Here is a 16,871-nt window from a genome sequence, read left to right as displayed (position 1 = left end):
TTGCCTGGTGTAATAGTTTGATCAAATTTTATTGAATTTGTAGAATGAAGTATAAAGGAGAGAGATTTTTGTTTAGTTCCCTGACATTTGAGGACGAATGAAGGAATTCCAGTGAAAACTACCTAATAAAATGATTGAGAAATTGTAATATACCCGTATTTATTCATCTATAAGCCAAGCGATTTTTTCACAAAACTTTACCAAAATCTCGAAAATTTGAGCTAGGGAAGGGTTCTCGGCTTATAGCCGAGTGTTTTTTCAAACATAATTTTTCCGAAACAGCAAATTCAAAGGAAACATAGATATAATCATCTATAAGTCGAGATTTTGCATGCAGAAATAAATAACAAAACAAGTTGAAGTTGGTCATTGCATTTATTCATGTGGTGGCTTCCAAAGGAGCAGTTTATTGTTTTCGGCATGTAGTAAATACGGCTTGCTGTTCGTCCTCAGTGTCGGCGTTGAATTTGTCGTCCATCTCCTCCTCATCCACTAGTTCTGCTGTTTCTTCTGAGTAGAATGCTTCATCTTCCATGCCATCTCGACAGTTAGAGATTCTGCCAAAAGTTTTTTGATTATTTCAAAACTGACCAATCAGAATTGCCCATCCCACAATTGGTAAACAAACTCTTACAGTACTGAAATTTGCAGTCACATAAAAAGAAGACTTACCTTGGCTTCTCTGCTCTGTAAACCAGTAAAGTAATCTCTCATTCAGCCGCAGATATTTCAGAGTATAGTGGTCCATTGTTGTGCATTTCGCTGACATCTTGAGCTCTACATTAAAGAAGTTCTCTTGATCTTTCCTCCAGCGGCTGACCATAGACTCACCAATTACACACCCTCCAGTTATCTCTGAATTGTTTTTGATGGCAATACTGCATCGAAACACTTTTCTGTTTCGAAACTTTTACGTTCATTTCCGTTTGTTTAAGAATGGAATTCTCTGAATATGGTCTTGGCTTATAGCCAAGTATGTTCAATTTACATGTTTTAAGAACCTTCCCAATTAAAACAGACCAAAGTTTAGGGTAAAGCTGAGTTCGGCTTATAGACAAATAAATACAGTACTTTACTTTTCATAATAGGCCTTTTGCAGCTGGGGTCACGTGATCAATTTTAGATAAATATTATGGGATACAACTTGAAGAATACCAGAGATGAAAAGAGCATATCGAAAATACCAAAATGGCCTAGTTTGGACCCCAGGAATTACAGAGCATTGTTTTTACAGCGGTTTGAACTTTCGGAAAATTTATAGGATTTGTATGGAAAATGTTGCTGGAGAGCAAGGCCTTGCTCTCCAGCAACTTTTTCCATATAAACCTTCTTATTTATTAAAAAATTCAGAGTGTCATCAAATCTCATTTTTGAATAATGGAGGTCTCAAACTTGGCCATTTTGTTATTTTCGAAATGCTTTTTCCTTTTCTGAATTCGGCTAACTTATAGCCCATAATTTCATGAAAAGTAGGTCACGCGATGGCTTAGCTGCAAAAGGCCTATTCTACCAAGGAAATGAATATGCTGGTCAGACTTGCTCAGTATCTAAACTTTCGATGTTATTTCGTGAGTGAAGTAGCCGGCAATTTTCCTCAGAGTAGCCTGCTATAATCGCCGACTGCCGGCTACTAATGACAGCCCTGCAACATGCAGACAGCTGTTTCCCAGGACTTGTCATCGGGGCTTCAACTTTCAGCAGATCATCCAAGGAGGCAGAATCTCGCTCAAGCGGAGCTCCCTGAATGATTGACAACAGTTCTGCTGTCAGTGCCTTTGCCACCATCAGCTACAGCCATTTCAACATCTCAATCCAGTCGCAAAGACCAGCTAACACTTCAACTCCACATGGAGTTGCAAGATCTTGAAATAAAGCGGCTACAGCTAGAATTGCAGTTGGCCAAGCTCACATTCGCCTCCAACAAGGTAAAAACCCCAAAACCTGACGAAACTGTGAGGTCTGCCGACAGGTCAAGCGAGAGGTCCCTTGGTGATCAACACACCCCTGAAAGGATCACAAACCAGCAGGATTGGCCACATATCTTGGCCCCAGGTGAGCCAAAATTATTCAATGAATTGTCTATGGCTGAATTCTCCGCCGGTTACACCGTAATCATACAGCGCTGCACAGATGCTTCTCGCCGAGCAGCAATCATCTCTCATTTTCATGATCTCATGGTCCTTGCGTCAACATACACATGGTCAGCAGTCCGCATCTATCATTATAAAGTCTTGAGAAGTATCAAAATGGGCCTTGCGTCCTGGGAGGATTCCTTCGACTTGCTCATGCAGCCCTTTTTCTTGCCAACTGCCCTCCTCACGGATTCACCCAACAAAACCCATGGCCGCCCTTCCCCCAGACAGCCTTCAAGCTCAGCTTCCAGCCACTCCATTTCCCACAGTGAAATTTGTGATGCCTGGTCCTGGTACGATGACTGCAAAAGCCATGAGTGCCCTCTCCGTCACATCTGCATCGTGCGCAAGCGCAATACCCAAGCCAAAACATGTCCCAAACGGAAGTATCCGGTTCCACCATGGCGCCAAGACCCCAGCACTCTCCAAGACCAAATGCCTTTACACTTCGCTTGCCAGTACCCTCTGGTCTCCAAGTGCATGAATGGAGAGCTCGGTTACAAGACTACTACGACACTGACCTCTATAACTTCATACAGTTTGGTTGGCCAGTCAGTTACACAGCAGCCACTCTTCCCACATCTACTTTCAAAAATCACGGCTCAGCTTTGGCAGAACCCGATCTCATTCAATCTTACCTGGACAAGGAGTGCAGTTTAGGTGCTACTTGCAGTCCTTTTTCAGCCAACCCTCTTTGTACAGAGTTGACAATTTCCCCTCTCTACATTGCCCACAGTCGTTCGGGAAAATCACGTGTGGTCATCGACCTCAGCTTCCCCTTCAGCTTCTCGGTCAACGATGGCATTCCTAAAGACTCATACCTTAATGAACCCCTCACCATCCGATTACCCGGCACTGACACCCTCGTCAAGATCATCCTCCCAAAAGGCCCCGGATACCTCTTCAAGAAAGATCTGAGCCATGCCTACCGTCAGCTACGCATCAATCCCCGAGACTTTAATCTCCTCAGCGTACAGCACCACGATTATATGTATTTCGACATGACCCCCCCTTGCGGCCTGCGTTCCACTGCGAAGATGTGTCAGCAGACCACATCGGCAGTCTCACATGTTTCAGAAGCTTGGCTATCACTGCACGAATTATATCGATGATTTCGGCAGCGCTGAGTCCTTGAGCAAGGCAACTAATGCTTTTGAGACCCTCCGAGAACTTTTCTCTGTTCTCAGTTTGGTATCTTCACCCAAAAAAGATTGTGCCCCCTCCACCTACATGGCCTTCCTGGGACACAGCCTTCCATTGATATGACAATGTCCATGACCCCACAACGCTTGCTCGAACCCCTCTCTCGTTGTCGCTCACTGCTCACTGAGGACATTCTTCTACGCCATGATCTTCAGTCCTTGCTTCCAGTAATGTCCTTCGTTACTGCCTGTGTCCACCCCACCTGCATTTTCATGTCTGGCCTACTAAATACCTTACGCGCCAACCTGTCTGCACGCTTTTGTCCATTATCTTTGGAAGACAAATCGGACTTGCGCTGGTGGTGCCACTTCCTCCCACAATTCAATGGCGTGACCCTCATCAAATCTACTCCTTGGCACAACAACCCTTTCTTCCTGTCCACAGATGCTTGTGCATCGGGAGCAGGCAGCTATTTTCAGGGACAGTATTTTCACACTCCTTTTCCCGGGCACATCCTGAAGCAGTACGGTCACGACATCAATATCCTTGAGCTGTTGGCAGTCATGGTGGCGCTAAAGCTGTGGGCTCCCGCTCTTCACCATCAGCGCTTCATTCTTAGCTGTGATAACAAGAACTGCGTCCTGTCTTTGAACTCAGGCTGTTCTCGTACTCGTGCTATATAGCTGTCTTCACGAGATTTGGTTTTCGTCAGCCGCTTTCGACTTCAAGCTCGCCGCACATCATATTTAAGGCACCTCCAACTCCATGGCTGATCACCTCAGTCATTGGCATCTATCCCCAGGTCACAAGGCTCATTTTGATGCTCTGACAGTTGACATCCCCACAAAACACGTACCCTGCGCTGCTGACCTCTTCAATTTCAACATGCGTATCTAACACTACAATTCTCTTTTGCTTACTCCACAGATCCAGACCACGCCCTTGCTACCTCATCAGTCCTCTCTTTGCTTCACGACTATGTCCAGGTACCAGTACGTGTTGAATTACCTCAACTCCATTCGCCTTCTCCATTTACATCACAGTTTTGCATGCGATGCTTTGAGCAGCTTACCCGTGGCCCACACCAAGAAAGGTCTCAAGCATATCATGGGCATAATGTCCCGCCAAAAGCACCCGATCACTGTCAATCTACTATGACGCATGAGAATGGTATTGGACTTGTCCATTCCAACACAGGCTGCTCTTTGGTGTCTGTTCTTGGTGGCCTTTTTCTGCTTTCTGAGAAAATCCAACCTCATCACCCCCTCTGCTCGCGCTTTTAACCCATCGAAACACCTCACCTGCAACGACATCAAGTTCTCTCGCAATGGTGCAGTTCTCCAAATATGCTGGTCCAAGATGTTGCAAGAAAGAGAAGGCATTCTGCTGATTCCTCTTCCACTTATCCCACACTCCGACCTTTGCCCAGTTACAGCCATTCTTCATTATTTCCAATTGGTGCCAGCTGCTGCCAACGCGCCGTTTTTCTGCGTACCTCGGGGGCACATGCTTTAGCCCGTCACATTCTCTCTTTTCTCCAGCTTTCTCAAAGAAACCATCACAGCCGTCGGTATAGATGCCACGAAATTCTCCCTACATAGATTCTGCCGAGGTGGTGCCACACACATGTATCAGTCAGGGGTTCCTGACCAACTCATCAAGGTGCACAGGGACTGGCGCTCAGATGCTTATAAACTTTACCTGTCTTTGCCTGTGGCCACACGCACCTGCGTCATGGATGTTGTGGCCGCCTTGCTCTTTAATACAGTGTAGTCAAGTTATCACCCTCTTTTTTTTTCTTTTCTTTATCATTTCTAATTTTCATTAATAGTGTTTTCTTTTCATCCCATTTGGGCCTTTTTTTTTTTACATACTAATTTGGGGATTTTACTATTCTACAATTAAATGAAATTTTTCTGGCCCAAACGTGTGTCTCATCGTAATAACATTGTAATGTTTAGAGAATAATTTAGAGGTTTGATTCCAAACCTCTATTGTTAGTGTTATTACGCAACCATAATCTAGCACGATCATGTTTCGTTCATTGCACGTGGTTATCTCGCCAGTGCTAGTTGTCGCTTTCGTTAGCCTCTTCATTGTATCCTTGTTTTTGTTTCCCTCCCCCCCATCCCAGGGGGATTTTACTATTCTACAATTAAATGAAATTTTTCTGGCCCAAACGTGTGTCTCATCGTAATAATATTGTAATGTTTAGAGAATAATTTAGAGGTTTGATTCCAAAATCAAAAGAGGATTCAATAATATCTTCATCTAACACAAGTGCATTGTTGAGTAAAAGGACGAAACATTTTTTAATTGGAAGACAAAGAGATTCCCCTCTGATTTCGCCGTGGACCTCCCGTTTTCGCTCAACATTCTCTCTTTTAGTTTTACAGGTTTGAAATTTCTGGAGACGTTTAGCTGCACATGTAACTGAGTTAGCTACCATTCGACATTTGGTTTCTTTTCATTCTCAGGTGTTTATGTAAACCGACGGATCTTACCTTTCGTCTAGGCATGGTAGTTCGAAAGCCAGCAATTAACAATGATCAAACAAGGCTGTGATGAGTGAGTAATTCATCTCTTCACTGTCCTAAGCTGAAACCCAGGACGCCATTTTGGATCAGCTTAGTATAGATCAGCGGTAACACTAAGTTTGAATATATTTTCACTATATATAACAAACTTTATTTTGTCTACCGTACAGTATGTACCGCTTGTTCACTTGTTGATTGCTTATAGTGCTGTCAATTTCAAAATAAAACTATATCAATTTAAACAACAACAAAAGAAGTTTCGAGTTTTAATTGAACATGTATACTTTTACGAATTTATCGTATTCTCTCCCCTGAAAGGCCTTGAAGGCCACATTTTAGGCCACTGATTAACTGGTCACCTCTGTGATGCATACATAGCGTCCATACAGAAGCCATATCCATGTGAATTAGTTATTCTTCGTACTTCGCAAATCACATCTCCCGCACTTTCCTTTAGAGAGAATTATTCTGTTTTAAATGAAAAACCAGAACCTGTAACGAAAATATTGAACATGGAGGCAAGTAGCCTAGAAGAAAGTGACCTGAAAGGAATGGAAGTTTGTAATTTTGGTGGAACAGAAATTGCACTCCCGTTGGAGTTCATTGAGCAGGTAAACTCATCATTGAACCCTGTTAAACTGATTTTTTTGTAAACTTACACATTCTCAAACAAAAAGCTATTCCTTTGCAGCTATACATTGTAACTTCTTGTGGGAAATTAGGTTAAATTTAATAATATGAAAATGTCATAATTATTTCATATAGTGTTTGTCAAATTTATAAACAAACCCATGTAAATTTGGTTCACTGGAAATGAAACTTATTGGCTTTTATTCAAGTGATGGAATCTTCAATTATCCAACCAGACAAATTTGCATGTAGGGTTTGTAAACAAGATCTAACTTATACTCCACTGAAGTATATTCATGTATCTAAGAACACTTGGTTATCAAGTGTGCTACCAAACCAAATTCAAATAATTTCATAATGGACCCAAATATCCACTAAAGGGTGTGCTCTATAAGGACTACTTTTTTCGCCTGAGCTGGCAGTTCATAAATTGACTCTTACCAACCAAAGGATGTTTTGTAATTGGCAACCTCTCCTCAGAGGTGGGTAACTATTGCCAAAGGGTGACTGATGAAAAATGGCAAGTTTGGGGAGCAGGGATGGTGCAGTGGTGAGAGCACTTGCCTCCCACTGCTGTGGCCTGGGTTCGATTCACGGACCTGGCGTCACACATGGGTTGAGTTTGTTATTGGTTCTCGTCCTTGCCCTAAGGGTTTTTCTCCAGGTCCTCTGGTTTTCCTCCCTCTGCAAGAACCAACTTTCCACCATCCAATTTGATCTGGTAACAGTGGACAAGAAGAGCCACCCAGTGGAATGTCCATTGCTAAATTATTTAATTATTTATTTTAATTATTTTGAATTTAAAAAAGTGACCAGGCTGGGTCCTACTATATTGTACCGTATTTGCCCGCTATAGGCCGCACTTTTTTGACGAAAAACAATGTTGAAAGTTTGCAGTGCAGCCTATACGTGGGTACAAGAGTTCAGAGCTCATTGATATGCAAAGTTTCCCAACAACCGCCTCCCGGTTAGCTTAATTGATAGAGCGCTGGACTGTTGTGTGGGAGGTCGAGGGTTCGAGCCCCAGCCGGACCAACACTCAAGGTCTTAAAATAATTGAGAAGAATATGCTACCTTTCCTTAACATCAAAGAAATGGTTTAATATTCTAGTCTTCTCGGATAGGGACGAATAAATAGAGGTCCCGTCTCCTGCAGGGTTGGGGTAGGAGACGTTAATTTCCCATGCATGAGATTATTGTGTGATAGATGTCCTCCCCTGGGGTGGGATGGGTGGGTTTACTGGGCCTGCAGTAATTGGCACAAGCTGTCACGGTGTCCCTGCCTGTCGGCGAAGTTAGATAAATTAAATTAACACAATAATCAACAATCTTCCTTAGTTATTCACAATTTTATTCAATGCATTGTACGAGCTTACCTTAAATTAGTCCATATCTTCGAAGAATTTTGCTTCTCTTGGCTGTAATAAGTTTGTCCAGCTTCCAAACATGTTTCTTATTTGAAGACATCTGCTGTAATTTGCGTGGAATAGCCATTCCTTCTGAAGGACCTTGTGAGTGAACCCTCTTTCCATTCACTTGGCAAGAAATCTCTCTTCCATTCTTAATAAAAATAATAACAAGCAATACAGCTGAATTCTGCCAGCAGGTGTCCCACAAGTTTATTTCCAGTTGAATTGGTCTCATAAATTGTGGGTTTCCAGGTGTTTTCATATACATGATATCCTCGTATTTCACTTTTCATTTCATAGTTACAAGAAGCTCCACCCATTTTCTCAGGGTTACTTTTGGCCCATATGACAATTGAATCCTTGAATCACAAACAACTCAAGGGATATTCTTGATAACATTTGCTCTATTCACTTTGCATAGAGAGGGGCTTCATTTTTTTTTTCAGTACAACTAGCCTAGTATGTAACCATGGTAACCCACATGTTGCATGCTGTCAAGGAATGAAAACAGGCAAATCATTCTCATTTTCTAAGAAATCACGAAGCCGAAAAGATCAACGAGAGTATCATATTCATCATTTTTTTAAACTTGCTGTCATTACTTGGGAGACCGAGAAGCTGCACGCCAATATGGAGTAGACAAGAAGAATGTACAAAGATGGAAGCATGTAAAATTTTTTCTGCAAATGTTCCCACTCAAGAAGATGGTTTTCTTTCTTAGAGATGTTGTTTTGTTGTAGAATGAAAAATTTAAAAAAGAAAGAGTTTTCTCAACTTTTTCGCTTGATTGTGCTTTGTTACTGTAAAAACTTTTTTCCCTGAGATCAGGTCAATAGTTTATGGTTTGGCCTATACGTGGGTGCAGCCTATACACGGGTAAATACGGTAGTTTGGTTCTATAGTAAAGTAGGCCAAATATGTAAGGGTGCTGTGACACTTCATTTATAACTTACATTAACTTAAAAAGCATGTTGTAAAATGTGATTTACAGAAATGATGGTTGCTTTTTGATTTTCTTGCACTATGATCTTGTGTTTCATTTCACATGATCCAACAATGAGAGACTTGAATCTTCCACAAAGGGCACACCTATTCTGAAATTAAATATGACTCTCTTAAATCTTATCTTCATTTGAATGTTTTTCCAATCATTTGTATTCATTCTGTTTTTTAAATGTTTTTTAAGCAGCAGAGTGAATGCCTTTTTATTTTTCAAGAGTCTTTGTTTACGCAAATTTATCATGTTCAACTTGGTCAAAGTATTCATCACTCACATTGTTTTATGACCCACTCAATTAGGAAGACATATTCTTTAAAGTTGTGAGCAAAGAAACCTGGCTTAATGTTCTTACACCTGCTGATAGAAAACATTTGGAGGTAAGGCAGAAATTGTTGTCACTGATAATGTCATATTGTATAAATTATGTTAATTTGAATTTGTTCTGTGCATTTGTAAAGCAGTGTTTCCCTCATTGGCTATATCCCTTTGAGTAGCCCAATATGAACAATGTCATCATAAGTATTGATGATTATTTTGTGTTTTGTGTTATGTTAAGGCCTTGATGTTAACTAATTTGTATTACCAATAGGATTATGGCTAATAAACAGATAGTTTTCTTTAGTCTATCACAAACATGTAGGTGATGACATGTACTTGAACAGTAACTTAGATATAGACATCACTGGCTCTTTACAAGAACTCTGCACATCGTGGTAACACAACCTGAACTTTTATAGTACCAAATGTATGGTTATGTAGTTTGATTACCATTTGTTTTCTTAGAAATTTCTTCCAGTTTTGCCAACTGATTACCCACATGCTCAGGAAGAGAACATTAGGTGAGCTCTAATGTGACTTCGTGGCTTCATCTTTGCTTTAGCTTAGCAGTTAGGTTTACTGTTCAATAAAACTAATTACAATAGGTTTGTGACAGTCATAAAATGTATTCAACATTACAAACAATGCACCTTGTTCCATATATGATGTATACATATACTATACTGTAAGTACACAATTCAGCTTGGTGGCTGCAAGCTTTTTACAAATAAACTATCTATCTATCCAAGGGATCATACCTGGATTGGTATAATGAGTGATTTGGCTAACGATGTTTGGAATGAGGAATTAAATGATGTCAGAAGTCAGAATTCTGATTGACCAGGGTAACTATAGGCATAACATGGGATTGCCAAAATTCTTGAAAGATTTGTAGCTGTAATTTAAAGAACTTTCATGATGAGATATTGTTCTACATATAGGGACCACCCAGCACACTTTTTAGGTGCCCAGTTTTTAAACCTTTGATTGCACACGAGTTTAGAACACATTTTTTATTTATTTATTTGACAATTAGTGCCTTACTAGGGGGTGAGAATTTCAGATTTGGGAATCCAGTCCAACAATTTCAAGAAAAGTTAAAAGGTGAGATCCTTTTATTTCATAAATCTTGACTCATCTTCTGGTTACTCACAGCTAACAACATTTGTTTGCTGGGTCTGGCCAAATGTGTGGATTCTACTCATTTGATTTGCATCATTCGTATGTCATACATTTGGAAATAACTGGTCTTCCCACATGTGTTGATTGAGTTATTAACTTAATTTTATAGTCACATACCAGGAAAGTGAATCAGAATTCCTGTGTGTAAGCCTCCTCAGATGAAACTCTCAAAAAAGTAACAATATGAACCATAAATTGGCTTTACGTGTTCAGTCCTTGAACTGATACATATTTGAAATAATTATTGAACTATATCCATTCAGTCTCTTAGACAATCTTTGATTAAAATAACAACAACTACAGACAAATTTCTAATTATTATACAGTAGACTTACTATGAAAAATCTGATTGGTCAAGAGCATTCATTCAATATACAATATCATATGAAGCTGACATGATAACGCAATATCTGCCTCAGATGTAGGTTATAATGTTGAGTTCAAAGTCTGCCTAGTTTCTTAGCCCCTCATCAATGTAGTGTTCTTTAACTTTCTCAGATTGAAAAAGTGTATAATAAAACAATTTATTTAATATGGTATTCTGATATTGTGTGATATCACAAAATATCAAACCTTCCATGTGTTTTTTGCCTCAGCAGTTAATTCAGACCTCTGTTTTGATGATTCACAATATCATGCTCAATCTGATCCAGTAATTACTTATCACACACATGTAGAGACCAAAAAAAATGTTAGTGTGTTTAAGTGGATGAAATAATTTCAGGTGAATATTTTTGTGTGTACACTTTAAAAACTCCAAATATCTTAATTGAAAAAAATATGTTCTGATTTTTTATCAAGCTGGCTACTTCTATCCTGATGTTGTAAAGTACAAAAAGTTATGTCGCAAAGCTACGTACAAGGAGTACAAGGTAAACTTATTGGTTGATCTTGTTACAAATACTTTTGGGTTTGTGTGTAAATGTCAACTTTTTTTGTGCTCTATTAGGTTGTAAGAAAAGTTAAACAACTGGAAACTGTAGTAGTCTGAGAATGAAATACAGTAGAGGAAATTTACATTTTAGAATTGATAATTACCACTGACAATCTGTGTCACTTACAATTATGTTTTGATATCAAGGAAATTCATTGTGAAATAGGTCAGAGTAAATGGATTTGTTGTGTATCAGGAGGATAATTTGACCCTTGTCTCATAGATTCAACAACAGAGATATCATAGAAAGGTGCTGAGGGAAATTCTTATATCCCGCCAGGTATAGTCCACTGTATCTTGTTAAATCTTGATTTGAAATATATGAATCAACTGATAAATTAATAAAAGTAGTAAACAATAGGTATTATGGGAATTAATATTCAGTCTCGTATGATTTGCATTGTTATGTGGCTGTACCCCTTATGTCCTCCTTAGCACCAAATGAATAGAAATTGTTTTACTTTGTTTAGAGCCAAGGTTCAAACAGTCTATAAAATTTTTATGCTTTTATTCTTTGCTGTTACAAGTTGAAAAAAGAAGTGTTCTCAGTCCTTTACATGAGAAAAAACTTAAATATCATACTTCTTTACCTGCGTTATTTTTATTGCTAAAAAAGGGAAAAAATTGACACATCTTGTTTGCATTTTTTGTGGTCTCTCAAAATGGAAAAAGGTAAATGAAAAAGTAACGCAATAAAATGGAAAAATAATGTAACAAAGCGCGTACTCAAGTTGAGTGGAATTTTTTTGAGATACGTGAAAGTAAACTGACCAATACATGAGTCAGTTCTTGACTACTTAATATGTTGAACTTTTGAGTTCAATGTCATTGCCCTTTTTCCTTCAGAATATGTTGGCACATAAAAGGTAGCACAAAGAACTTAGTATACTAGGAGATTTGACACTTAGCTGAAGCTATCACTGTCTTTTTCACAGTTAAATTGGTTACTAGCCTGATAGAGAACCAAGCACAAGTTTTTGATAAATACAATCATCAATTTGTTGTTTCTGTAGGAAATTCTTGATCAGATTGGGAGACAAAGTCCAGGAGAACCAATCAAAACAAGGTATGTGTAGAGTACAAATGTTTTAACTTTTTTCTTCTCATCTTTAAGAGGTAGATGTTTTCTAAATAGTTATATGACTCTCAAGCTGTAATTTATAATTAGCTTTTGATAGTATTTTAATAGAGGTTTTGTTTCACAGTGGACACACACCCTCTACTGATACCTTGGCAATGGAACACAGAGTTCACACACGATTTAAGAGGTGAACAGATTCTTAGTTATTTCAATTACTGATGTCTATATAGTTAGTACACTAAGAGTAGCAGTTTTCAAAGGCCCAACTTGTTGTAATTTTAAATCTACTAGTAAGGACCATGCAAAAACAAAATTAATAGCACTCTCTGGCATTACTGGAAGAATCTCCTCGCTTTTCTTCTGCTGTTGCTGGCTTTGATTTTAATAGTTGTATGGATTAAAAAATTAATTTTAAATTATTAATTTGTTATACTCTTTTCCTCTAGTGTACAAATGTATTTCACAGTGTTGGACTTTGAATGTAATTCTGTTGTGTAATTTTTTTGTGGTAACTTTGTGACATGCTAATAATTTAAAGTAAAATTCCAATTGTACAAGAAGAATTTTCAACAGAAGACAAAAATAGAACGTCAAAACATGATTTTTAACCAATAAATGAAATATCTTATTCCAATTTGAAAACTTTTGTTACCATCTCTGCTCTTTTTGTGACTGCTTTTCTGTTTTACTGTTAGTAATCATGATTGTAATCTGCTTAATACAATTTATTCCTTGCATAGCTTACTAACACAGCTTACACTACAAAATTTCTTACTCAGTGCTTAGCATAGAGTTTGTATTTACTTGTGCTAGCTTGTGCTGTATGTAACAGGCACCATCATAAATAGAGAAGTACAGTTTTCTTGAATGGAAAGTTTATTCTTTTACACAGGATCCTCTCAGAATCTAGGCAACAATTTCAGGTAATGAAGTGCAAATTTTATTTTTAAATTTTTAGTACTTTTTCTTCTGAACCAAGAACTAAATTATACTTCTGTGTCACTGAGGAGTTTGATATAAAATTAGCCTTACTTACCATTGGCTGGATTTTTTCTCTTTCTACAAGTATAAAACTGTCAATTAAATTTCAAGATGTTGCTTTGACCTTTTTTTAATGATACATGGTATTGTGAGATGACCTGTCTGGTCCTGCCCATGCAATCCCACAGAAACCATAGTAAACGGTGATGTGTGCAGGGCCAAATGGGTCTGGAAAAAACCGTCTGGCCCTGCTACCCTTGTGTTGCTTTGTTGCAAATTAAAACTTAAAAGAAAACAGAAATGAGAAAAAAAGTCTCTGGGAGTTTCTTATTCTGACATGAAAAAATAAAGGAAAGGATTTTTAATAGCAGAATTTTTTTGTGCTCATGTGGCTGAGTGTGCCTCAGTCTCCATCATGCCCTATCTAGGTTGAAATTTTCAACACAGAGTGGTCTCATGATTAAAAATGCTTATTGACTCAGTTTGGTTGGGCCAGATGGGAAAATATTTGGCTCTCTGTCACAAGGAATGGACCAAGCCCAGCCCAGCCATGTCTGTACATTATGACCTGAAACCAAATATTTTCCCATCCAGCGCAACCAAACTCAGTTAATAAGTACATATTGTCATCCAGCCCAACCAAACTAAGTCAATAAGTATATATTGCCATCCAGCCCAACCAAACTCAGTTAATAAGTACATATTGCCATCCGGCCCAACCAAACTCAGTCAATAAGTATATATTGCCATCCAGTGCAACCAAACTCAGTTAATAAGTACATATTGCCATCCAGCCCAACCAAACTCAGTCAATAAGTACATATTGCCATCCAGCCCAACCAAACTCAGGCGATAAGTATATATTGCCATCCAGCACAACCAACCTCAGTCAATAAGTATATATTGCCATCCAGCCCAACCAAACTCAGTCAATAAGTATATATTGCCATCCAGCCCAACCAAACTCAGTCAATAAGTATATATTGCCATCCAGCCCAACCAAACTCAGTCAATAAGTATATATTGCCATCCAGCCCAACCAAACTCAGTCAATAAGTACATATTGCCATCCAGCCCAACCAAACTCAGTTGATAAGTACATATTGCCATCCAGCCCAACCAAACTCAGTCAATAAGTATATATTGCCATCCAGCCCAACCAAACTCAGTTAATAAGTACATATTGCCATCCAGCCCAACCAAACTCAGTCAATAAGTATATATTGCCATCCAGTGCAACCAAACTCAGTTACTAAGTACATATTGCCATCCAGCCCAACCAAACTCAGTCAATAAGTATATATTGCCATCCAGCCCAACCAAACTCAGTCAATAATTATATATTGCCATCCAGCCCAACCAAACTCAGTCAATAAGAATATATTGCCATCCAGCCCAACCGAACTCAGTCAATAAGTACATATTGCCATCCAGCCCAACCAAACTCAGTCAATAGGTACATATTGCCATCCAGCCCAACCAAACTCAGTCAATAAGAATATGTTGCCATCCAGCCCAACCAAACTCAGTCAATAAGTACATATTGCCATCCAGCCCAACCAAACTCAGTCGATAAGTATATATTGCCATCCAGCCCAACCAAACTCAGTCAATAAGTATATATTGCCATCCAGCCCAACCAAACTCAGTCAATAAGTATATATTGCCATCCAGCCCAACCAAACTCAGTCAATAAGTACATATTGCCATCCAGCCCAACCAAACTCAGTCAATAAGTATATATTGCCATCCAGCCCAACCAAACTCAGTCAATAAGTATATATTGCCATCCAGCCCAACCAAACTCAGTCAACAAGAACATATTGCCATCCAGCCCAACCAAACTCAGTCAATAAGTATATATTGCCATCCAGTCCAACCAAACTCAGTCAATAAGTATATATTGCTTGGGGTAAACTGCAGCCTATGAAAGAAAATTATAATACTTTTGTTGGACAAAAGGCTACAGCCCTCTATGCTAACATGATTTTGAAAGCAATGAAAATATTGCTTGTAATAAAAGCTAATTATTTATATTCACCCATTGCTCTTTTTTGTGTAACGTAATTATCACAATGAAAGTATTTATCCTGTACAATGATGATGTGTGAAAGCTTACTTATTTACTTTCAAGTATTGAAATTTGAAAAAATATCTGACAGCTGTATGAAGACTGTACATGTAGCAGAAAAAATAGTTCAGAAGTCGAATTAAACCCAGAGGATTGAGTTTTAGGTGATTGAAATGTTCTCAATGTGGCTATCTTGCTTACTTGTAATGGCAAGGGGACACAACCCTTTCATTCTCCCTATAATTTTCAAAACTGACATTGCTTACAATATAATTTTAGGGAGGCAATGTATCTTCTGATGATGAAGAAAGAGGTATGGGCTTGCCAATATGTTTGAGTTCTTTTCTTCATTATGAGCATCTGAGATAGAATGAATATACGAAGTTCATATATTTTGAACTGCAGTATTTCACAAACGTCAGGGTCGTTGGTTTCAAAACTAATTACCACGAGAGACTTTTCCTTGAAGCCTGGCACTCCACTTTGAATCCGAATGCGGGGAACCATCACATCGTACTTCCAGAAGCCTATAAAGACCTTGTGCGAACATCAAATACATAGTTAGGCGCGCAAGCTTCGCGTCACGTTTTTAACTTTAAATAGCGTATGATAACGATCTTCGTTTTTCATATCACTGATGAAGGCTTAAGCATTAGCCGAAAAGTCTGTTTCAAAAAATAACAACAGTCAGAGGCAACCAATTTCTATAAAACTCATGACATCTCCTAACTACACTTTTTCCATTTTTAAACATATTGTAACAGAATTAATATGGAAACTGTTTTAGCCTCATCAGTCTGGAGATAATAGTTAACTAACGATAATGGTACAATAACAGCAAATGATACATGTGCATTGTGTTTTCCACAGTCCCTGCACCCTTTGGTTCAGCCATGGGTATATTTATGGCACCCTTTAACACTATGCCAGGTGTTTTGAGTGGTTTTCACCCAATGTTTGGAGCAGGACTACCATTTACTGCAGGTTACCATGGCTTTCCATATCCTCCACCAACCACTCACCGTGTAACATCACCCAACGTGGTGACAGAAGATGACTTTCAGACAATGATTCAAGTGCATAGAAAGAGAAGGCTATCAAATGAGGTACTGTTGCCCATCATTTTGTGTCTTTCTGTTGTTCTTTTACCTACTATTAATAAGACAGGCTTACCAAAAAAAGATAACCTTGAAGTACACTACAAGTATACTGCATCAATAATACTTAGTCATACTGCAATCATACTTCAACAATACTTCAATAGTACTGCACTTACATAAGAACAACTGCAGTACCATTTTTGAAGTACACTTAAAGTATACTGCTCAAGTTAAATCATTTTCTTTGTTGTTGATGTAGGGTACAAGTATACTTAAAATGTCATACACAAATTTAAATCATGTTCAGGTCTGATTAAGTAGGAAATAACTATACTGAAAAGGTACTTAATATG

At 38.6% G+C, this 16,871-nt stretch overlaps 2 protein-coding genes across 2 annotated transcripts in view; one reads left to right on the top strand and one right to left on the bottom strand.

Annotated features, from left to right (window-relative positions):
- LOC111328091 (histone acetyltransferase KAT7) overlaps positions 1 to 5,919 on the bottom strand; it is a 31,432-nt gene extending 25,513 nt beyond the window's left edge. The window contains exon 1 of the mRNA XM_022932462.2: positions 5,780 to 5,919. Within this exon, the coding sequence (XP_022788197.2) occupies positions 5,780 to 5,794 (15 nt within the window). The 5' untranslated portion in view covers positions 5,795 to 5,919. The remainder of the gene's footprint in view (positions 1 to 5,779) is intronic.
- A 283-nt stretch (positions 5,920 to 6,202) lies between these two features.
- LOC111328069 (nuclear factor related to kappa-B-binding protein) overlaps positions 6,203 to 16,871 on the top strand; it is a 32,061-nt gene continuing 21,392 nt past the window's right edge. The window contains exons 1-11 of the mRNA XM_088760593.1: positions 6,203 to 6,423; positions 9,151 to 9,228; positions 9,635 to 9,690; positions 10,206 to 10,273; positions 11,153 to 11,223; positions 11,509 to 11,565; positions 12,299 to 12,351; positions 12,491 to 12,553; positions 13,259 to 13,289; positions 15,698 to 15,731; positions 16,289 to 16,524. Of these exons, the coding sequence (XP_088616719.1) occupies positions 6,325 to 6,423; positions 9,151 to 9,228; positions 9,635 to 9,690; positions 10,206 to 10,273; positions 11,153 to 11,223; positions 11,509 to 11,565; positions 12,299 to 12,351; positions 12,491 to 12,553; positions 13,259 to 13,289; positions 15,698 to 15,731; positions 16,289 to 16,524 (846 nt within the window). The 5' untranslated portion in view covers positions 6,203 to 6,324. The remainder of the gene's footprint in view (positions 6,424 to 9,150; positions 9,229 to 9,634; positions 9,691 to 10,205; positions 10,274 to 11,152; positions 11,224 to 11,508; positions 11,566 to 12,298; positions 12,352 to 12,490; positions 12,554 to 13,258; positions 13,290 to 15,697; positions 15,732 to 16,288; positions 16,525 to 16,871) is intronic.

This window comes from Stylophora pistillata, chromosome 5 (genome assembly GCF_964205215.1).
Source record: "Stylophora pistillata chromosome 5, jaStyPist1.2, whole genome shotgun sequence".
Classification (NCBI taxonomy): domain Eukaryota; kingdom Metazoa; phylum Cnidaria; class Anthozoa; order Scleractinia; family Pocilloporidae; genus Stylophora; species Stylophora pistillata.
Note: the sequence above shows the minus strand (reverse complement) of the source record. Positions and strands in the feature narration are given on the sequence as shown.